This window comes from Marmota flaviventris, chromosome X, assembly GCF_047511675.1.
Source record: "Marmota flaviventris isolate mMarFla1 chromosome X, mMarFla1.hap1, whole genome shotgun sequence".
In the NCBI taxonomy this organism is placed as follows: domain Eukaryota; kingdom Metazoa; phylum Chordata; class Mammalia; order Rodentia; family Sciuridae; genus Marmota; species Marmota flaviventris.
Window position 1 is genome coordinate 134662327 of NC_092518.1, and position 23781 is coordinate 134686107.

At 37.5% G+C, this 23781-nt stretch overlaps 2 protein-coding genes across 7 annotated transcripts in view; both read right to left on the reverse strand.

Annotated features, from left to right (window-relative positions):
* Positions 1 to 11015: 11015 nt before the first annotated feature.
* On the reverse strand, positions 11016 to 19341 carry Smim9 (small integral membrane protein 9). The gene is made up of 4 exons (XM_027923016.3): positions 18838 to 19341; positions 13763 to 15344; positions 12559 to 12688; positions 11016 to 11161 (listed from the first exon to the last, which is right to left on the reverse strand). The coding sequence occupies exons 2-4, from the start codon at positions 13902 to 13904 to the stop codon at positions 11134 to 11136; spliced, it is 300 nt and encodes a 99-aa protein (XP_027778817.1). The 5' UTR covers positions 13905 to 15344; positions 18838 to 19341; the 3' UTR covers positions 11016 to 11133.
* Positions 19342 to 19431: 90 nt separating this feature from the next.
* F8 (coagulation factor VIII) overlaps positions 19432 to 23781 on the reverse strand; it is a 98356-nt gene continuing 94006 nt past the window's right edge. For 5 of the 6 annotated variants that reach the window (XM_071606536.1, XM_071606537.1, XM_027923009.2 and 2 more), the window contains one exon: positions 19432 to 20336. In XM_071606536.1, coding sequence (XP_071462637.1) covers positions 20181 to 20336 — 156 coding nt within the window. In that variant the 3' untranslated portion in view covers positions 19432 to 20180. The remainder of the gene's footprint in view (positions 20337 to 23781) is intronic. The other variant, XR_011705694.1, reaches the window with a different exon arrangement.

Genomic DNA, 23781 nt, shown 5'->3' on the forward strand with positions numbered 1-23781 from the left:
CATTATTAAATAAAAACAATAAACTAGGTATAGAAACAATGTTTCAACTTCATTTTTAAGTCATTTTTAACAATCTATTTGTATTTACTTAACTGGAGAAAACTCAAATGTATTTCCTTTAATATTTTGAACAACACAAAGATGCCTCAATAACCATTTTTTCCATATGTCTTTTTTGAGGGGTAGGGGAACCATAGTTTGAACCCAGGGACAATCAACCGCACAGTCACATCCCCAGCCTTTTTAAATTATCATTTTGACACAAGGCCTCACTAAGTTGCTGACACTGGCTTTCAACTTGCAATCAATCCTCTTGCTTCAGTCTCCCAAGCCACTGGGATTACAGGCAAGTGCCACCACACCCAGTTTGTTGATTATTTTACTTGTTGATATATTCTAGACATTAATCCCTTTTCATAAGAGTAGCAGCCAAATAATTTCTTCCATTCTATAGGTTCTCTTCCTGCTCTTGTTTCCTCTGTTGTGTGGAAATTTTTTGATTCAAGGCTGTCTCAATTACTGATTCTGGTTTTATTTCTTGAGTTTTAGAAGCCTTATTAAGGAACTTGGTGTCTGCACCAATATGTTGGCATATTGACCCTAAAAGGGGATATCATGAAAATAGAGGGAATGATAGTGGAACCAGGGGTGATGATGCACACTTATGATCCCAGCAACTCAGGGGGCTAAGGCATGAGGATCTCAACTTTAGGTCCACCTCAGCAACTTAGCAAGACCCAGTCTCAAAATAAAAAAAAAAAAAAAAAGGACTGAGGCTGTAGCTCAGTAGTAAAGCATCCTTGAGTTCAATCTCCAAGACTAAGGGGAAGAAAAAGGAGAAATAAGACTGGAGTAGAAGTAGGGGGTCAAGGGAGAGGAAGGAAAGATGGAGAAAAGGAGGAACTGTGAAATGAAATTGAGCAAACTGTGCTATGGTCGTGTGTAAATATATCACAATGAACCCCATGGTTTCATATAACTAAAATGCACCAATTAAAAAGACAATAAATAAATAAACAGAAGTCAGAGCAATAAAGGAAGGGGCCCAGGAAAAAAAAAGAGGAGAGCAGGAAAAGGGAAAAACTGGGAATTTAAATAGATCAAATTATATCATATTCATTTATATGAATGTCAAAATGAACATTATTATGTATAACTAGAATGCACTAATAAAAACATGTAATGGAGATATACTGGGAAGAAAGAAGAAGTTTTCATTATATGGATATATTATTGTCTATGTAAGATCTTATAAAATAGAGATTAATCATTAAAATTAATAAACATTATTATAAGGTTGCTGACTCATCATTATATAGAAATCAATTGCATTTCTATGCACCAACAACCAACACACATATAACTTTAAAGGATATCACTTTATTATGGCATCTAAAACTATCAAATATCTGGGAATAAATGAACTATATATATGTATTTTATGGAGACAATTATAGAACTCTATTAAAATCTATTAAAGAAGAGCTAGTAATGAAGAGATAAATCAATGTTCATGACTTGGAACACTTAATTTCTTTTAGATGTCCATTCCCCTAAAATTGTTAATGAAACAAGAGAGACAGACTGGAAACAAATCAGACACTTAATGAGAGAAAGGAAAGGAAAGACTGTCACTAAGTGGTACTGGGCAGTATGACTTTTTCATTGATTATGTTCTGTGCCTTTATCACACTCCTGGTCTAAATTCCTTTGGTTTTATTCTTGGTCATTACAACTCCACACAAACTTTGAAATTATCTGGCAAATTCCACAAAACAAATATACCTTTTGACAGCACCACATCAGAATTGCACTAAATCTATAGGACAATATAAAAATTTTACATGGACAATGTCTGTAGATAATGATATCAACAGATATCATTAGCAATGAGTCAAGAAGCAATCAACTCACCTCAAAACAGAAACTGAGACTAGCTAGAGGTAAAGCAATCAATTTTATCTAAACTACCATAGTTGGAAGAACTGAAGAGAGCAAAATTTAAAGTGTTTGCTGAGGCAAAGCTCAAGAATGGAAAAATACTAGAGGGCAAGGCAGCTGACTCAGAGAATGGATGCTCACAGAGTTTATCTTTTTTCAACATTCCTATGCTTTTTTATGGTTGGCCGGCTTCCAGGGCAAGGTGGTCATTGTTCAAAATCTGGTTTAGCTCCATGGAATTTATTGCTTCTTGGAATTTATGGCAACTATTTGCTTTCCTGCATTCCTAGAACTGCCTTTAGGCACAGAAGTTCAGTTCAAAGTTCATGAATGGAAAATTATGTATTTATATAATATGAAAAAATGAAATTGGACTCTACCTTATACCACAAAGTAATTTTCAAGTAGCTTAATGATTTAAATGTGAAAGGCTAAACTACAAAACTTATAGAAGACAATATAGTAGAATTCGTTTATGACTTTGAGGTAGAAAAGGATTTCTTTTTTTGGGGGGGTGGGTACTGGGAATTGAACTCAGGGGCACTAAACCACTGAGCCACATCCCCAGCCCTATTTTGAATTTTATTTGGAGACAGGCTCTTACTGAGATGCTTAGTGCCTCACTTTTGCTGAGGCTGGCTTTGAACTCGAGATCCTCCTGTGTCAGCCTCCCAAGCCACTGGGATTACCATTGAAAAGGGTTTCTTAGACACCAAAAACACTAACATAAAGGAAATTATTGCAAAACAGCACCACATTAAAAGAACTATTTCTTTTGTAAACATATTTTTAGCTGTACATTAACACAATACCATTATTTATTTTTATGTGGTGCTGAGGATCAAACCCAGTACCTCACATGTGCTAGGCAAGTGCTCTACCACTGAGCCACAACCCCAGCCCCTAAAGAACTATTTCAACTCATCAAAATACATCATATCAAAGTGAAAATACAATTCTCACATTGCCAGAAAGTATTTTCCATATGTATATCTCATAAAATATTAGCATACAGAATATATAAGGAATAAGCAAAACTGCTTATTAGAAAAATAAGCAGAATCTATTAGCAGAAATTCCATAGAAAAGACAACTTTTCAGCATTCAATATAATTTCTAAAGTTATTAATATTAAAAAATAGCCTTCATAGACGTGATAATGTCCATTTCTATTGTTTTCAGAATTTACACATTCATGTATTCTGAGAATTGTCTATGCACCAGGCTTGACCTTGGATGCTGGAGAGAAAGTGATCAATAGTGGAGGTCCTGTCCCCACCCCCCAAAAAAGGAAGACAATTGATAGATAAACACATGAAATAGTCTTCAATCTCATTGGCTATCAGGGAAATACAATAAAACAATAGGATGTAATGTCTCATCCACTGAGTTGGCAAAAAATTAAAAGGCTGCTTATATTGCCTGTTACTGAGGTTATAGGACAATGGTATGATGACTTTGGGAAATTGGCATTGTATCATAACAAGTTATGTTCACTTACTCTTTGACCACCTGTTTAACAACAGGGTATGTTCCTTTAAGAAACTTGCACACGTGTACTGAGATAGCAGCTTTATTTAGAATAGATAAACCCCCAGAAGCAATATAAATGTCCTTCTACAGGTAATAGTCTAAAGGGTAGAGTTCTTTTCATGTCACAGGATATTATACAGAATGAGTTAAAATGGGCTGACTATAATTACAAGCATCTACCATGCATGAATCTCAAAACATAATGCAAGTAAAAAAAGAAAATTGGCAATAGAATAGAAGGTGACAGAGGCCCCAGGTCAACATCATTCTAAATGGAGAAAAATTGAAAGCATTCCCTCTAAAAACTGGAACAAGATAGGGAGATTCCCTCTCTCACCACTTCTATTCAATATAGCCCTTGAAACTCTAGTCAGAGCAATCAGACAGAGGAAAGAAATTAAAGGGATATGGATAGGAAAAGCAAAACTCAAATTATCACTATTTGCTGATAATTCTATACCTAGAATATCCCAAAAATACACCAGAAAATTTATAGAACAAATAAGTTCAGCAAAGTAGCAGGATATAATATCAACACCAATAAATCAAAGGCATTTCAGTACATCAGTGAGAAATCCTCTGAAAGACAAACTAGGAAAGCTACCTCATTTACAATAGCCTCAAAAAAAAAACAAACAAACAAACTTGGGAATCAACTTAGTGAAAGGGGAAAAAGGCCATTACAATAAAAACTACAGAACACTACAGAAAGCAATAAAAGAAGACCTCAGAAGATGGGAAGATCTCCCTTGTTCTTGGATATGCAGAATTAATATTGTCAAAATGATCATACTACCAAAAGTACTATACAGATTTAATGCAATTCCAATCAAAATCCCAATGACATCCCTCATAGAAATAGAAAAAACAATCATGAAATTCATCTGGAGAAATAAGAGACCCAGAATACTTAAAGCAATCCTTACCAAGAAGAGTGAAGCAGGTGGTATCACTATACCAGACCTTAAACTATATTACAGAGATATAGTAACAAAAACAGCATGGTATTGGTACCAAAACAGACGGGTAGACCAATGGTACAGAATAGAGGACACAGAGACTAACCCACATAATTACAATTATCTTATATTAGATAAAGGTGCCAAAAACACGTATTGGAGAAAAGATAGCCTCTTCAACAAATGCTGCTGGGAAAACTGGAAATCCATATGCAACAAAATGAAATTAAACCCCTATTTGTCACCCTGCACTAAAGTCAACTCCAAGTGATCAAGGACCTAGGAATTAAACCAGAGATCCTGTGCATAACAGAAGAAAAAGTAGGCCCAAATCTTCATCATGTGGGATTAGGCCCTGACTTCCTTAATAAGGCACCTATACTGCAAGAATCAAAACCAAGAATCAATAAATGGGATGGAATCAAACTAAAAAGCTTCTTCTCAGTAAAAGAAACAATCAGTGACGTGAATAGAGAGCCTACATAATGGGAGAAAATTTTTACCTCATGCACCTCAGATAGAGCACTAATCTCTAGGATATATAAAGAACTCAAAAACCTTAACAACAAAAACAAACAAACAACCCAATCAATAAATGGGCCAGGAACTTAACAGATACTTCTCAGAAGAGGATATACAATCAATGAACAAATATATGAAAAAAATATTCAACATCTCTAGCAATTAGAGAAATGCAAGTCAAAACTACTCTAAGATTTCATCTCACTCCAGTCAGAATGGTAGCTATTATGAAGGCAAATAACAATATGTGTTGGCGAGGATGTGGGGAAAAAGGTACACTCATACATTGCTGGTGGGACTGCAAATTGGTGCAGCCAATATGGAAAGGAGTACGGAGATTCCTTGGAAAACTGGGAATGGAACCACCATTTGACCCAGCTATTCCACTCTTTGGTCTATATCCAAAGGACTTAAAAACAGCATACTCCAAGGACACAGCCACACCAATGTTTATAGCAGCACAATTCACAATAGCTAAACTGTGGAACCAACCTAGATGCCCACAATAGATGAATGGATAAAGGAACTGTGGTATATATACACAATGGAATATTACTCAGCATTAAGAGAGAATAAAATCATGGCATTTGCAGGTAAATGGATGGAGTTGGAGAATATTATGCTAAGTGAAGTTAGCCGATCCCAAAAAACCAAATGCTGAATGTTTTCTCTGATATGAGGATGCTGATCCATAATGGGGATGTGGGGAGAGCATGGGAGGAATGGAGGAACTTTAGATAGGACAAAGGGGAGGGAGGGAAGGGACAGGTCAGGGGGTAGGAAAGATGGTGGAATAAGATGGACATAATTACCCCAAGTACATGTGGTGAAGACACGAATAGTGCGACTCTACTTTGTGTACAACCAGAGACATGAAATATTGTGCTCTATATGTGTACTATGAATTGAAATGCATTCTGCTGTCATTTTACTATGTAAAATGTCAGCCTGCTGCTGAGGGCAAGGCAGCACAGGCAGAGAGGGAGAGAGAGAGGAAAGCATGGCAAAGAAAATTGGCTTGGGGAAACCTGTGGAATAGAGAGCAAGGGTGAGCTTAACTGACCCAGAGATGGCGGGGGAAGTTATTGTGTTAAACGTGACTAAAATTGTTCAGCCAAAAGGGTGCGAACCATTTTTGAGTGGCCACACAGCTACAAGCAGAGGCTGGAGATTGGGAATTGATAAAGGAAGTCGCCTGCCTGTCTGTGCTAGCAGTCACCTGTTGTGTAATCCAGAGTATGCCTGGTCCAGTGTGGTTGCAACAGGCACAGAGAGAAGATATGATGATAATAAATATTTATGTTCTAAATGTCAGTGCATCCAATTACATTAACAAATACTCCATTAAATCTCAGCTAGACCCCAACAAGATATTACTGGGTGATGTTAACACACCCTTATCACCAATAGACAGGCCACCAAAACATATAATACAGGTATTTCCAACCTAAATAATATCATAAATCAAATGGATCTAACAGACTCTACAGAATATTTCATCCCAGAAACAACTGGATTTACCTTCTTCTCAGCAGCTCATGAAACTTTTTCCAAAATAGGTCACAGGTAAATAGAATATTTGCCTAACTGAATTAAAAAAAACAATCAAAAAGATAATACACTATTATCAAGTGTGTCTTATTCCAGGGATGTAAGGTTGGTTCAACATACATGAAATCAATTAATGTAATTTACCACTTTAACAGAATTAAGGACAAGAAATTACATGATCATCTCAATAAATGTTGAAAAGGCCTTTAATAAAATCTACCACACATTCATGTTAAAAATGCTTGAAAAGCTATGGATGAAAGGAATGCACCTCAACATCATAAAGTCTATTTATGACAAATTCAAAGCCAACATCATACCGAATGGAGAAATACTAGAAGTGTTTCCTCTAAAATCAGGAAAGAGGCAAGGATGTGCACTCTCAAAACTTCTATTCAACATAGTCCTTGAAATTCTAGCTAGAGCATCAGGCAAGAGAAGGAAATTAAAGTGATTCAAATAGGAAAAGAAGTCAAACTATCTGAGTTTGCTGATGACATTATCATATATCTAGAAGACCGTCCCCTCCCCCCCAAAAAAAACCCCCAAAATCTCCACCAGAAGACTTCTAGCACTTATAAATGAGTTCATCAAAGTAGCAGGATACAAGATCAACACCCAGAAATTAATAGCTTTCATACACTCCCACAGTAATTAAGCTGAGGAAGAAATTTTAAAAAATCATCCCATTCATAATAACCTCTAAAAAATAAAACACTTGGGAATTAATCTAACCAAGGAGGTAAAAGAGATCTACAATGAAAATAACAGAACACTGAAGAAAGACATTGAAGAAGACCTTAGAAGATGGGAAGACATTCATTCCTCCATATTCTTGGATAGGCAGAATTAATATTGTCAAAATGGCCATACTACCAAAAGTGCTATATAGATTCAATACAATTCCCATCAAAATACCAACGACATGCTTCACAGAAAAAAAAAAGTCCTAAAATTCATTTGGAATAATAAGAGATCCAGAATAGCCAAAGCAATCCTGAGCAAGAAGAGTGAAGCAGCAGGCACCACAATACCTAATCTCAAATAATACTACAGAGCTGTAGTAATAAAAGCAGTGTGGTATTGGCACTGTAATATACATGAACACCAATGGAATAGAATATAAGACTGAGAAACAAACCCACATACTTACAGATAATACTTGACAAAGGTGCCAAAAATATATTTTGGAGAAAAGACAGCCTTTTAAACAAATGGTGCTGGAAAAACTGTATGGCTATATATAAGAAATGAAATTAGGTCCATCTCTCTCACTCTGAACAAAAGTCAAGTCGAAATGGATCAAAGACTTAGAAATTAGACCACAAACCTTGCAACTGCTAGAAGAGAACATAGGTCAACACTTTATCATATTGTTGCTAGCTCTGACTTCCTTAATAAGACCCCTTAGGTGGAAGAAATAAAACCAAGAATATATAAGTGGGACAGCATCAAATTAACAAGGTTTTGCACAGCAAAGAAGACAAGAATGTGAAGAGAGCCTAAAGAATGGAAGATCTTTACTAGCTGTTCCTCTGACAGGTGATTAATATTCAGAATATATAAAGAACTCAAAAAACTCAATACCAAAAAACAAATAACCCAATCAATATATGAACAAAAGAAATAAACAGAAACTAGTGAAAACAAACACAAATAGCCAACAAATACATTAAAAATGTTCAACATCCTTAGCAATTATGGAAATGCAAGTCAAAACTAAATTGAGATTTCATCTCACTATAGTTATAATGGCAATGATAAAGAATACAAACAATAATAAATGATGGTGAGGATGTGGGAGAAAAGGTACACTTGTACATTGCTGGTGGAACTGCAGACTAGCACAAGCACTCTGGAAAGCAGTGTAGAGATTCCTCAAAAAACTAGGCATAAAATCACCATATGGTTCAGCTATCCCATTCCTTGGTATTTTTCCAAATGAACTGAAATCATCATACTATAGCAATACAGCCATCTCAATGTTTATAGCAGCACAATTCACAATAGCTAAATTATGGAATCAACTCAGATGTCTGTCAATAGATTAATGATTTAAGAAACTGCCATTATATACACCATGGAGCTCTACTCGACTATAAAGAATGAAATTATGGAATTTGCTTGTAAATGGTTGGGACTGAAAGTTATCATGCTAAGTGAAATAAGCCAGGCTCAGAAACTCAAAGGTTGAATGCTTTCTCTCATATGTGGAAGCTACAGTAAAATAAAGGAGGGAAGGGCTAGGGTTGTGGCTCAGCGGTAGAGTGCTCACCTTGTACATGCAAGACCCTGGGTTTGATCCTCAGTACCACATAAAAATAAATGAATAAAGGTATTGTGTCCAACTACAACTAAAAAATAAATTAAAAAAAAACAAAGGAGGGAACAACAGGATATCATATAGACAGAGGGAAGATCAGTAATACAGTAGAAGGAGATCTAGAATTAGAGTAGAAGGATAGAAATGGGGAGGCAGGGCTAGGGATACACCTCAGTTGGTAGAGTGCTTGCCTTGCATGCACAAGGCCCTGGGTTCAATCCCCAGCACTACTAGAAAAGAAAAAAAAAAAGTGGGAAAAAAGGGAAGGTAATGCAGAATGAATTGTTAAAAAATCATGTTACGTGAATATAATCATTATGGTTTTGAGAAAATAATAGTTTGTTTTATTTTCATTTCACAATCATTACTTTAATATTATTTAACAGAATGTTAAATATGGCATAGTTGATATGTATATAGTCTTAGAGGCAAATACCTGTGTTCATCTCAATTTTATTTGTTTCTATCAAATATATTTGGACTACCATTTTAAACCATGAGCCTTAAGTTGTTTGTATTCATAACATATGGCTTATAAAAATAATCTTATAGTGTGAACATAAAGATATGAAAATGCTTGATATTTGTTGGGTCTAAATAAAAGCTACTTTTCTCTTTTAAAAAATCATGTTATGTGCATATACAAATGTACCACAGGGAATTTGACCTATATGTGTAAGTACAGAGAACCAATCAAAAATAAATAGATGAGTGAAAGTAAGTCTAGCAGAGTAGAGGAAGGAGAATGGAGGGACGGGAGGGAGGATGGGAAGGAACAGGGGGATTATGAAATGAAATTGAATATCATGTATGTTTGACAGGATGAACCCAACTGCTATGTATAACTGTATTGCTTTAATAAAAAAAAGATCTACCTTCAGCATACACCATGCAAATGGCAACCAAGAGAGTAGGTGAGGCAATAGTTATATCTAATGAAATAGATTTCAAGTCAAAAGCTATTGCAAAAGCAATAAATATCATTATATAATGCTAAAGGGGTCAATTAATAAAAAAGACATGATAATTGTAAATTTTATATTAGAGCACCTAAATGTATAAATCAAATATTACTAGAATTGCAGGACAAATAAACAGCAATACAATATTAAAAGACTTCAACACCATACTCTCACAAAAGAACAGATTGGGCAAACAGAAAATCAGTAAGAAAACAGTGAATTTGAACAACATGCTTAGTCCCGAGTTTCCCCTTGTCTTGCCATAGTAGACCATGTCCTGCTACTCTGCTTTTTTTTTTTTTTTAAAGAGAGAGAGAATTTTTAATATTTATTTTTTAGTTATTGGCGGACACAACATCTTTGTTTGTATGTGGTGCTGAGGATCGAACCTGGGCCACACGCATGCCAGGCGAGCGCGCTACTGCTTGAGCCACATCCCCAGCCCCAGTGCTACTCTGCTTTTCCCTACCTTATCTTCCGTGTCCTTGCCCCCTTATATTGTTAACAAGGCAGATAACATGCCCCTTTTAAAACATGTGACAAATTGCATCCTTACTCTGATCGAAACCTCCTTTTGGCTCCCCTATCACCCTGCTGAAAAGCCCAAATCATTCCAATAGTCCACAAGGTGCTACTCTGCCCTGCACTCAAACAGGACATACATAAAAAAAAAAAAGGTTTGTGTATGCCACTCAAACATACCAGGTTATTGTCTGTTGCCTGTTTTGTAACCTGTGCAGAACAAGGGCCTGGATCACAACAGATGTTTAATAAGTGTCCTGGGATGAATAATTTCAAACTCAGAACAGCAAAAGGGAAAAGCAAAATGATTTTTGAACTAATATGTACATTTATAAGACTGACTACACAGAAACACTGTATTTTTTTTTTTTTTTGACAGTGCTAGGGATGGAACCCAGGGCCTCACACATACCAGGCAAGTATTCTACCACTAAGCCACATCTCCAACCTCTTAAAGAATTATTACATGGGACATGATTAAATGACATATTAGATTCATACATTAAAAACTTCCACATTCAAATTAGTTTGGGAAATCCTGCCTCTTTTTACTGTCTTGGAGAGATTTATATTATACTATCAAAGTTCTTAGAATTCTTAGAGCAAATAAAAATGTTTAAATTTGCAATAAATACTACTTTTATAATAAAAACAGTAATAAGAGTATTGTATCTTTTGAAAGAAAAATTAAGGCAAAGACAATTTAAGACAGAATATAATTTAATAATTGAACATCATTTTAAGCAAACAACACATTTTCCATTGTCTTGAAATCTGGAAAACCAAACACCACAATTGCCTTAATCAGTCTTCTAGTTCTTCAGTGGACTGGTTCACCTATAAGAATACTGACAAAAGATAAAATGGTAAATGCTGAAGTAAGTGTACAGTCCTATACACTCTCTTGGTCTGCATGGAATTACCATGTAATTTTTCCAAGACTGAATTTTTAGACAGTTGCTTCTTTTAATATGAATCAAATTATTTAATACAGGGGCTGGTGTTATAGCTCAGTAGTAGAGTTCTTGACTGGCATGTGTGAGGCACTGGGTTCCATCCTCAGCACCACATAGAAATAAATAAAGAAAGGTGCACTGGTGACTAAATTTTTTTTAATTATTTCATATACAGATTAAGTGCTTTGATGACTTGAGAAAACAGTAAGAGTGTGTTTCTAATACAGTGGGATTGGATGTAGTGATAGAGAAGTATGGTCACATAGTTTTTCTTCTTTCGTTTAAAAGTATAATTTAAAAAATGTACTGATCAAACAATATAGTTACAGAAAGATTGCAAGTTCAGATAAAATGATAAAAATGAAAATAACAATAATTGAAACAATCTAGTCACTATCACATGGAGATAAAATGTCTAATATTTTGATCAAGTCCTGCACGTTTAGTTTTAAATTACAAATTGGATTAAACTGCATATCCTCTATTATAATCTGTTTTCCATTCAATATCATTCCATAAATGTGTCCACATAATTATTCTCTACATCAACATTTTATGACTATATAGTACTCACAGTATAAATGCACAATGGTTTTTTTATCCATCCCTAGAATAACAGACATTTGTCTCCACTTTTTTCAATATTATAAACAGTACTAAAATTTCCTTGTATGTATATTTTTGTATTCTTAGTGCCAGTCAGTCCTCTGCCTCTACAGTACTGGGAGATTATCCAGGCTTCCATGCTGATTGCCTCAGGTAATAAGCTAGTGTAGAGATGAGCATAGAGGATATTTGCAATCCTTACTGTGAAATACAATAAAAATCAAGGAGTATTATTGAGAGTCTTCTTTTATTTCTGCAACATTTAGAATTTTAAAATATTTTTCTGTTGGGTTAATTTGGTTCCTTTCATCAAAGAAATTATATGTCTTATTTCTCTTTCTAGCAACCAAGTCAGACAGAAATGGACAAGTGGTCATTTCTTGGTAAATACTGGTTCACTTAACAAATTTAGTTTAACTATATCTTTTTCCTTGGGAATCTCCTTGGCTTAATATGATTTATATACATAAATATTTTGTTAAATTTTCAGGCAACTGAGAACACAATTATACATGGTTCCTTAGCCAAGAAAAGAAAATTAGGAGTTAAATTAAGTTTTGATCCCCAAATCTTTTTCCTTAAAACTGTCCCTTAATTACAAATGTGCAACTCTTAGGGAACCTAAGTGTTTCTGCACCCCACCCCTAAAGTTTTCCCCTCTTCTCATTCCTACAGTATCTTACGTTAGGCAACAGAGGGTCCCCATTAGTGATATGGTGATAAGAAAAGCAAAAATGGCTGCTGGAGGTATGGAGCTCATGATGAGGTTCCACAGGTAATCCCAGAAGTCGCTCAGCCAAGACCTCTGGTCTCCTGTAGAAAGAGCATAGACATTCACTGCAGAAAGGTCAAGTAAATGATGGGGTTGGGATTTGAATCTCAGTTTGAGCCCAAACAGTTATCCAAGATATGTTCCTACAGTTACTCAGAATGTCTTACATATTTTGCTGTGCTGCCTCTAAGATGTTCAAAGAGTATATACATTATTTTAAAGAGGTATCCTCAGGTGGATATCATGTTTGCATCCTTATAGATCAAATATGAACAATCAACTGCCCTAGATATCTCTGCCAATAGATATCTGCTCTAGATATCAATCTCTGTCCTACATATCTGAAGGGTTGAATTTATGGGGTACTTTGTGAAAGAGGAGCATAAACTGAACACAAGAAAATTATAATCTTCACTAACACATTGTTTCCTAGAGTATATCTGGAAGTTCTAGAGTACTTCAGGAGGCTTGGGGGAATTAATATCCCAGGAAGAGAAAAGAAAAACCCACCAGCCCTGGGAGCAGAGGAGGAAAAGGCTAGGGCAACTGGAAAGAGAAACTTTGGGGGTATCTGCTGATCAAAGTAAAGCTTGAGATGTTGGGTATTTCCTTTAGAAAATGGGGACAGAAGAGTGAGTATATTGTGATTTGACTCTAAGGAAAGAGGCAGGGGAAAACAAAAGTGGCTTCACACTTAATTGGAAAAGTCCACCAGTCACCACAACCCTTTCCAGAACTGGAGCTGCAGCATGCATGTTGAAAGCATGGCTTTGGGAGCCTCTAGGAAGATCAGTGGACCATCATGTTTCCTTATTTCAAGTTTAACCTCCTTTTCAAATCTTCCCTTACGCCTGCCCCAACAACTTTGATTATCCCCATGTTCTTTGGGAGCATTTGTTAAATTCCATGGAAGGTTAGCATCTATGGTTTTGTCTACCCTACAAAGGGCTTGGTAGAAACTAGTTAAGTTAATGCTTGTTGAACTAAACTTAACCAAACCAGTATAGTTAGCTTTCTTGTGAACATTATTTCACATGAAATCAGTTTTTCCTGACCTGCAACATGAATCATATGTCTTATGAAGATAGGAACATTCATCCTAACAGCAAACACACCCCTTGAGCGTGGTTTCAGTCCTGCGTTTTCTTGAATTCCAAAATCATATAATGGCGAAGGAGGGGAAGCTACTGTCACCAACAAGGAGCAAGTCAGTGAACACAACAGAAATACAATGCTCAGCAGCTTCTGGGGCTCCATGGACTCTTACTCTGCCAAAGGGAAATTTCTTTGTCCTTAGTTCTTTACACAGCAGCTTTGTCTGAAAAGTTAGAAAGCAAGGGTTTAGTTCTTCTTCTTTTTTTTTGGGGGGGGGGGTTAGTTCTTATTGAAAAAAAGCTTCCCACCTTTCACACACAGATAATTCATTGACTTATGTGGATGAATCCTGAACATGCTCAGTAGTCCAAAGTAAAATGTATTCCCACTCTAACATCAAACCAAAACAAACCTTACTACACTGTGTCAGGTCAGATGTCTATACTGCTCCCCTATGAACCTTCCAAAACTTAATCAATGGGAAACTTTTCAGCTGTTCAAGCCAGTGCTTGTGCATCATCTTTGACTCTTTCACTTCCTCACCTTAATTACCAGAAAAAATCCTGTCAGATTTATCTATAAAATATATCCAGAATCCTTCCACTTAACACTACTTCCACTGGTACCCACCATCATCTCTGCCTCCCTTCACTCTCTTCTCTACTGAGAAGCCAAACAGATCTCATTAAATTGTAGGTCAGATTATGATCCTAGTTACTTGTCTGACTTCATAGTCTCTTCTCTTGATCATTTGGACTCACCCTCAATAATAATAAACCCCTATTTGATCCATTATATTTTGGGCTTTCTACTACTAAAGACATTCATAAGTGATACATTCATTTACTTGCTGATATACCTTAATCATGCCTGGTGGGGAGCCACTTACCTGAAAGTTAACTGAACACCAAGGTATCCAGAGAAGCCATAGAATTGGACCTCAGCACTCAAGAGTACAGCAGTCTTAAGAAGGTTGCCAGAGTCTTTCCTTTAGGCCTATGGAGTTCCAGACAGAATCCTACCACTCTTTATTATATCATCAACTGTATTTGACCCTCCCCCAGCCTCTATTCAACAGCTAAGCACCCAGACATCTTTTTTCTATCCCTGCATATCTGGGTTGATACTGAAAACCATTCTTACTGTAGTTATACTTTCTTAGGCTTGAAGAATTCTAAGACATTTTGTTTGCCACATGGTATTTGCTACATCTTAAAATAGTGTATATGTGGGACTTTAATACATGATACATGATAAATATGGCCTTTTGTATCATATGGGGCTGGGGGTGTATGGTACTTGCAAAGTATGAATGAGGTCCTGGGCTTGATCCCCAGTGCTGCAAAACAATTCTATATGGAGTCAGGATTACATGGATAAAATATGAATGGATATTTTTATAATCTTGGTATAGAAAAATATATTCTAACCATAACTGTTCATCACTGTCCAAAATACCTGATAAGAACAACCTAGAGTAGGAAAAGCTTATTTTGTGCTCACAGTTTCAGAGGTCTCAGTCCATGGTCAGTTGACTCCACTGCTTTACACCTGAGGTGGGTGGGACAGAGCATCATGGCAGAAAGGCATAGTTGAACAAAGCTGCTGAGTTTATGATAGCCAGGAAGAGGGAGGGAGGGAAAAAGGAAGAGAGGGAAAGAGAGGGAGAGAGAGAGCGAGAGAGAGGGAGAATGTGGGGGAGAGGAAGGAAGGAAGGAAGGAGAAGAGGAGGAAGAATGGGGGGGGGGAGAAGGGAGGGGAGGGGAAAGGAGAGGAGAGGGTGAGGGGAAAAGGCAAGAGACTAGATAAACCCTTTCAGGGCATGCCCCAGTGAACAATGACCCATCCTTCAGTAGTCGATTGAACTATCAACTGATTAATCCAACATATAGATTAATCCACTAACAAGATCAGAGCCCTAATCATAGCTTAAAATCCTTGGATATACTGGTGACCATGCTTTCAAAATATGAGCTTTTTTGGGGGGACAATAAAGAGCCATACCACAGCACATGATAAAATCCAAAGCCATAAATAAATATGCAGATAAACTTAACACATAAAAATGTAAACCTTTCATGCAGCAAAACAGTGTAAAAAGATAAAATATTAATGACAGATAAATTGAATTTCACAACATATATAACAGACGCTTATAAATTATTATTTTAATATTTATCTTTTTAGTTGTAGTTGGACACAATACCTGTATTTCACATATTTATTTTTATGTGGTGCTGAGGATTAAACCCAGGGCCTCGCACGTGCTAGGTGAATGCTCTACCCCTGAGCCACAACCCCAGCCCATAAATTATTTTTTTTTTTAAGTTTTCCATGTAATGGGCTGGAGTTGTGGCTCAGTGGTAGAGTGCTCACCTAGCATGTGCAAGGCCCTGGGTTCGATCCTCAGCACCACAAAAAATAAGTAAATAAAATAAAGATATTATGACCAACTACAACTAAAAAGTAAATATTTTTTAAAAAGTTTTCTGCCTAAGAGCTGGGCATTGTGGTGCATGCCTGTAATCCCGGCAGCTTGGGAGGCTGAGTCAGAAGGATTGCGAGTTCAAAGCCAGCCTCAGCAACAGTGAGGTGCTTAGCAACTCAGTGAGATCCTGTGTCTAAAAAAAATACAAAATAGGGCTGGGGATGTGGCTCAGTGGTTGAGTGCCCCTGAGTTCAATCCCTGGTACCAAAAAAAAAAAAAAAAAGATTCTATGGAAGAATTAGCAAAAATTAAAAATCAGGATCCTATTAGAAAAAAAGAGCCAACTGTGTGTGTGTGTGTGTGTGTGTATATGATTTCTTTATAAGAATTTGACCTTATAGAATTGTACAATTTGTTTTTACAGTCTATAGGAAGCTGTTGCTTCTGTGTCTGATGCTGTCACCATTCATTTGAGGGTTCTTTTGCTCAATTAGGATAGAAATCACAAATAGGCAAAGTGTAGCTCCATTTGTGTTTGCAGCTCTCCCTACTGGTCTCTTAGCAAATGTAATCAGTAGCTATTGGCAGCTGTATGGAACTCTTCCAGCAACCAGAGCTAGCAGCTCCCACAGTTGTCCATTGCTTCTACCAGTCCCCACTGCTCTCTGGATGTCAGCTGTTCTCACTTTTCCTTGCCCTGAGTGCTGGTCTGTTTCAGTACCAGCAGGTTTTACTGTTACCAGCTCTTAGTGCCATCAGCTTAGCCTGCTCTATTCAAGATGGAAATCAAGAATAGACAAGATAAAAACATCTGAAAGAAGCCTTATTAGGACTTGTGCTGCAGCATAAGAGGAATCAGTACATGGACTGATCCAATGATAGATGAAGTATGCTTCTATAGACAGAATGGTAGGCTCACACATGTGCAGTGTCTTGCTGGCTAACCATGGAACACAGTGGGACATCTAAGCAGCTACAAAGGGCAGAGATATCCAGAGAGGCTGCAGGGCCAATTATCGGGAACACAGCTAGGATGGAAGAAAAGTACCTTTTGGGGGAACATTTAACCCTTCTCTTCTGTCTGAGTGCTAGGGCTTTAAGTCCACATGATTGATAAGAATGGAAGATGGGGTGAAGTTTAAGAAAACAAATACACACTGGCAGTCTGCAGGTACACGCTGGAGCCCATAAGATGGGCTAAAATCTGCATTAGTTGCAAAGTTGGAAGCTTTAGGGTACTGTGAATGAAAAGTTGACCTATTTCATCAAAGAGCTAAACACACACCTTTCCTAGGATTTGGAAAAGTTTAAGGATCCAGAAGGAGCTGGAGAACCTGCAAACTTGGTCATTGCCTTATGCCCATAAGTTAAGACAGTAGATAGTGAGAATGTATATAAGCTAAAAATTGGTATTTTGGGCTTCTTTTCAAGTATAAAAAGAATATGGCTACTGTATAAGTTATCTATTGCTGCATGAAAAGGTAGCCCCAATCTTAGCAACTGAAAATAAAAATTGATTCTTATCTTATAGTTTCTGTAGCTCATGAAGTTTGGAGTGGATTAGCTGAGTAGATCTGGCATGGGGGTGGAGAGCTTTTGAAGAGGTGGTGACCATACCCTGAAAGGCTTCATGCTTACTTTAATGTTCTCATATCACTATCTGAAAATTTTTAGTAATTTTTATCTTTATTCTTGTATCTTTAAGTGAGGTTTGATAGGACAATGAAGCATGTGCATGAACACACTAAATAAATGTAGTATACAGGTTTCTTCCATTCTTTGCCACTCTACTTGTATGGTAGTTACAATGCCCATGAATGTGGAAGTTCAGTGAGATTCAAAATGGAGTATTAAGAAAGTATGCTACATCAGTGGCAGTCCCAAGAGGCCCCTTTCTATTTCAACCAGAAAGAAGACAATGGCATTCCAGGACCCTTATCATTTCCTTTCTTATTCCTGTTATTTTGGTGAAATTGATGACATAGAAGGAAAGAAAAAGATAAGGTGACTAGTTCTTCTTTTTCCTTTTAACCCTTCATTACTCATCTGTAAGCTAACAGTAATAAAGAAATTTAACAATTTAAATTAATTAGCATGAATTTTACTGTTCATATTGTGTAATGCCAGTTTAAAATGCAAATGTAAGAGTAGTTAACTCATTAGCTAGATCAGCCAGCTCATTATACACATTTTATGCTTTCCATGTTATTGAAGGTACTTTCTTTAATTACACAAGAATTCTTTCTCATCCAGTTTCTGATGACATGCTCCATATTTCTTTCTAAACATTCAGTGGTAGTATCCTCTAAATCTAGATTTTTTTGGGGGGGATACTGGGGATTGAACTCAGTAGCACTCAACCACTGATCCACATCCCCATCCCTATTTTGTATTTTATTTAGAGACAGGGTGTCACTGAGTTGTTTAGCACCTTGCCATTGCTGAGGCTGGCTTTGAACTGGAGATCCTCCTGACTCAGCCTCCCAAACTGCTGGGATTACAGGCGTGTGCCACTGCACCCAGCCAGATTTTTAATAACAGTCTATTATTGTACTCCACCTACTTCCAGGTTTCAAAGGAACTCTCATGTTTGTAGTTATTTTTTGGAAGCACCTCATTTCCAGGTACCAATATCAACCTATTGCTACATTAAAAATTCACCCATACCTTAATATCTTAAAACAGCAAGCACTGTCTCACAGTTTAGTTGGATCAGGAATATCCCAAAAGGCTGCAATCAAATTGTGTCAGTGTTCAATTTGGGGGAATATCTTTCCAAGCTCACTCATGAGTCTGTAATGAGACCTCATATCCTCACTAGCTTTTGGCTGAAGACATCATTTTCTTGCCATGTGGGCATTTCCATAGTATCGGTGACAACATGACACTGGTTTCCCCGAGATTGAGGACTCCATGTGAGAGATTACAAGCTGAGCAAAAAGGAAGTCACAGTCTTTTGTAACCTAGTCTCAGAAAGAGCATTCCATCAGTTTTTCTATTGGTTAGAAGTGAGTTACCAGGTCCAGCTGACAGTAGTAGGGAGGAAATAGCACAATATGAATACCAGAAATCAGAAATCATTGGGACCATTTTAGAGGCTGCCTACCAATCTAGTTTTCAAGGGAATGACTCTATTTTAAAGATTTCAACATTCCTTATATTAATCAGTGAATTCAATTAAAATACCAACATGAGTGCTCAGAACTGGATAACTGACTGTTTTAAATTTGGGTTGACTAGAAGCAGATTCTGAGATGAAGATTCCAGTGCATGTATTTATTGAAGGCATGTGCTCAGAAGAAAACTGTAAGAGAATGCAGGAAGGACAAAGGAAAGAACTACAAAAAATTTTGATTTCAGATGATATGCAGCTTTAGCTTGATTTCATGGAGTTCACTGGTGCATAATTTGTACCTCAGACTTGACCTTCCTTGAGATAAGGGATTCAGACTTCGTAACCTGTCCCAACTTGGTACTTGGCCATGATCTTCCAGGGGTGAGAGCAGGCTCTGTAATCTTCTGGGACCTCTGAGTCATGTCTGGTATCTTCCAGTTCATTGATCCTTCCCCAAAAGATCAAACTCCAGGCTTCTGGTAGTGCTGAGTAGGATTAAACTACTTCTCAAACAATCCAGACAGTTTCTCAAATAGTTTTTTTTAGGTTTAACATTAACATTTACCTTGATTTCAAGAATTACTCAAAGTCACAGACTGCTTTCCCCACAACCTTTTTGAGGATTCTATAGTGTAAATCTAGTTGTTTCTTAGTCTTGGATTCAGCTTTCTTGGGTTTTCTGAGTTATTTGCCACTTACATGTCTTCATACAAATGGCTTCAGGGCATATCTAGTAGGACTGTATAGTTTAAATTCATAGAAAAATAATGAAACCATAGACAGTGTAGGGTAGTATGTAACCCAGAAGCCTGAGAGGGATATTGGCCTTAAGTTATAAATTGTCTTGGAGCTAACAAGGGAAGAGAGGGGACCAACAGGGACTGTCATGAGCCCCTCAGTAGACCTGCTGGGCCTCACATCCCAGAACCTCCAACCTCAGGGCAATCTGGTGTGTCCAACTCTGGGGGTGAATTCTAAGGTAGCGAGTCAGTAATGGTGGGTCTAGAGAGTTCACCACAGGTGTGAAGGAGTCTTGATTTCCCTGAAAAATCTGAAAGAGGAAAGACAGCATTTATTAGTTGTGTGACAAGAAAACAATTACAATGTTTATACCACTCCTCCTCAAGGCCATTATCCTCCTACTCAGTCTCTCACCCATATTTCCTTTTCTAACATGGCCCTTATCCTTCTTGGCATCCACAATAATGCCTACCACAAAGCACAGGAATTATTGTCACTTCCAATTGAACCCTGGGAAGTGACTAGATGACTCTGTTGCATGAATGTGGGCCAGGGAAAGTATGTGATGTGCACAAGTAAGAGCATCCTGATTGGGGCTGGGGTTGTGGCTTGGTGGTAGAGCGCTTGCCTCTCATGTGTGGGGTACTGGGTTTAATCCCTAGCACCACATTAATAAATAAAATAAAGGTATTGTGTCCATTTACAACTAAATTTTTTTTTTAAAAAAAGAACATCCTGATTGTCTGCTGTGAGGGCTTTTGCTCTAGTTATGCCTTATATTTGAAATGTTCTCAATCTCCCAAATCTCAGTGAAATTTAATGCTTTGCTGAGGGTCATACACAGCATGTATGATCAAGCCATCAGAAGACTGGAGGCAGGCCTCAGCCAGCTGACTTCTTAGTGCATTTGCCACTGCAAAAGGAGTATGCAGTAAGCACTCAATAAATGGTAGCTAGTGTTACTTCTCAGATAAGCTGTTTTCACATGTGTTGGTAGCAACTTTAGAATGATAGAAAAAGCAGCATAGCAAGGCAAACAATTTGATGGCCAGAGGGAGGGATACAGAAGGGAGAAGAAGAGGGAAGTGAATCCAGACTCAAGACACCTTGCCACACTGGGACTTTGGAGGTAAGCCCACCTATGAGCCAGCAGATGTTTGGGAAAATGAAAGTGTGAATATTGAAAAGTATAATTCATAGCAACTCTGAAATGCTGTGGGGTGGTTTTGGTGTGTGGGGGTTCCATAGTAATCTTAGGGTAGAGACCCCAGGCAAATGCAGAGAATAAGCAAGAGTCTTGGAAAACAAGAACCCCGTATAAACAGGTGACTTCTCATCCCAGTACGTGCTCTTGTGAGGACAACCAGATTAGATGTTATCCAGAAGATCTGCAGAGATAGTCTCTGTGCAAACAAGGGACTTTGTGGGCCAAGGTAAGGGGAAAGAAGTGGTGAAATAGCAACCAAAGGGCTCCAGCTCCCTGGGGCTGCTAGAAGGACATTTCTCTGTAATCATCCTGCCTGCTCTATCTCTGCAAACTGTGTTGTGTTTCACTTCACATTCCAAGCAGGAAGGGACTTTTCCTGGCAAATGTGGTTTAAAATGTTTTTCTCAGTGTCCTGCAGTACAGATAAAAACACTAATCCCACAGAGGAAATCAGAACAAAATGGTAGGAAAAAAGTACAACGTGAGGGCAGACCTGGGGCACTAAAGTCAGAGAGGGGGAGAGAGAGGGGGAGAGAGAGGGGGAGAGAGGGGGGAGAGAGGGGGAGAGAGAGGGAGAGAGCAAGTCACAGCCTCATGCAGTCACTGCTCACATCATGCAGGCAGGCAGGGCATTGCTGGAAGGACACAGAAACCTGCTACACCACTCTTAGCAATGGAGTGCTTTCACTTGGCTAGCAGCTGCTCTACTTGTGGACTGTTTTGTAGTAAATGGGGCATGAAATAATACTGATCCTATGAAGAGGTTAGTTATCAAAACAAAGGACATCGAGGCCCTCTACTTTACTTTAGCTACATTTTTCCTCTATGTTCCCAACCCTAGATGCTTACTGGAAAGCTCCTTTCCTAGAGATGCTGAATTATTTGGTCTACTCAACCTAGCCCCCTTAGGTGGCAGCCAGAAGAATCTTCTCAATATGATTCTGGAAATGCCATATTCCTGATTAAATCCTTCCATATCACTTAAAAAAATAACCAAACTTTTTAATTGTGGTCTCCAAGTCCTGCACAATAGGGCCCCTGCCCAGTCTCTTATCTCATTAACAATTGGATTTCCCATTTCACTGCATCACTGATCTCCTGGACCATGCCAGCTCCTTTTTTAACAAGAGAGCTTTTGTATATATGATTCTCTCTGTTGGGAAAGGTTATATACCTCTGTTTCTCCTTCCTTTATCCCTTATTTTTTATCCTTTGTGTTTCTGTTTAAATGACACACCTTGAGAGAGCTCTTTCTCATCAAAATAAGATTCCTGCTTATTCTAAATCTCAAAATCATATTTGTTTCCTCTGTGGAATTTACATATTAGAGACCTATTGATTATTTTCTCTGTCTTGGTTAAAATGGTATCCACCCAATCTCTCTATTATAAATTTAGGTAACAATTTCCCTTTCCTCAGAAACATTCTGTGGGGTAAACTTTGAAACTGTGTGAATGTTCTGTTCCCCAACAAGCTTTCATTCAATAGTTTTACCATCCAATAAATTTCCTTACAAGCATATCAATAGTTGCAAATTCCACTTCTAATTTTGTCATTTGTCCTACATTTATTAGTTGAAATCATTTTCTGAAGAAATGTTCCCTCTCCTCCTTTATTTATTTAGTTTTGTGTATGTGGTACTGGGGGTCAAACTCATGCCTTTACTCATGCTAAGCAAGTGCTCTAATACTAAGTTACAACTCTAGCCCCTTTTATTTTTTATTTTGAGACAGGATCTCACTAAGTTGCTGAGGCTGGTCTTGAACTTGAAATCCTCCTGCTTCAAGCCTTCCAAGTCACTGGGACTACAAGTGTATTCCCATACCTGGCCTCCTTTATTATTTTTAACATAATTATGGAGTCTTGGATTCTTTCTTTACTATGACTGCTGTAGTCTGTTACAACCATTATTCTTTTTGATGCTCAAATTGCTTCAAATTTGACCAATAAGAAGCCCTTCAAGTCAGCTGCTGTGTTCTTTTCACATGGGCCCCATTTGTCTTTGAGTGCTACTTTGCATTCTGGTACATCAAGATTTTCCAAGATCACATGGCAGTTTCTTTGCTCTAGCCTTGGAATCAGTCACTTCTCAAGGAAGCCCAGATTCCTTTTTACTGGGAAATGATAGAGACCAAGATCTGAGCATAGCATGTTCATTGCTACTGTGGTGTTATTTTTGCTAGGTTCTTTCAGGAGACAGTGCCAGAACAACTTTTTATAAATTCTACAACTCTTATTGACACTTTTAATTCAACTCTAATATTTCCTATATACTTGCATTAATTTTCTAAGGCAGTTACAACAAAGTATCACAAACTTTGTGGCTGAAAAACAAGTTTATTCTCTCATAGGTCTAGAGACCCAAAGTTTGGCATGAGGGACTGAGTGAAACATACCATCACATTTAAAGCATTTGTCATGTCCACTCACATGCTACTTACTGGTCAAGTTGAGTCATATGGCTCTGCCCAAAGCCAGTGAGGTTTTTGTAAGAAAAGAGGAAGTAAAAAGTCAAGAGCAATACAGTAATACAAGCTATCTCATATAC

What these genes read in the sequence shown, in the direction of transcription:
- Smim9 (XM_027923016.3), bottom strand. Translation starts at nt 13,904, where the DNA reads ATGGAGCCCCAGAAGCTGCTGAGCATTGTATTTCTGTTGTGTTCACTG. An exon ending in ACTGAAACCACGCTCAAGGG is followed by an intron (nt 12,689 to 13,762) that starts GTGTGTTTGCTG and finishes CTCTTTCTACAG; the next exon opens with GAGACCAGAGGTCTTGGCTG. An exon ending in GGGACCCTCTGTTGCCTAAC is followed by an intron (nt 11,162 to 12,558) that starts GTAAGATACTGT and finishes ATCTTTTGTCAG; the next exon opens with TATTCTTATAGGTGAACCAG.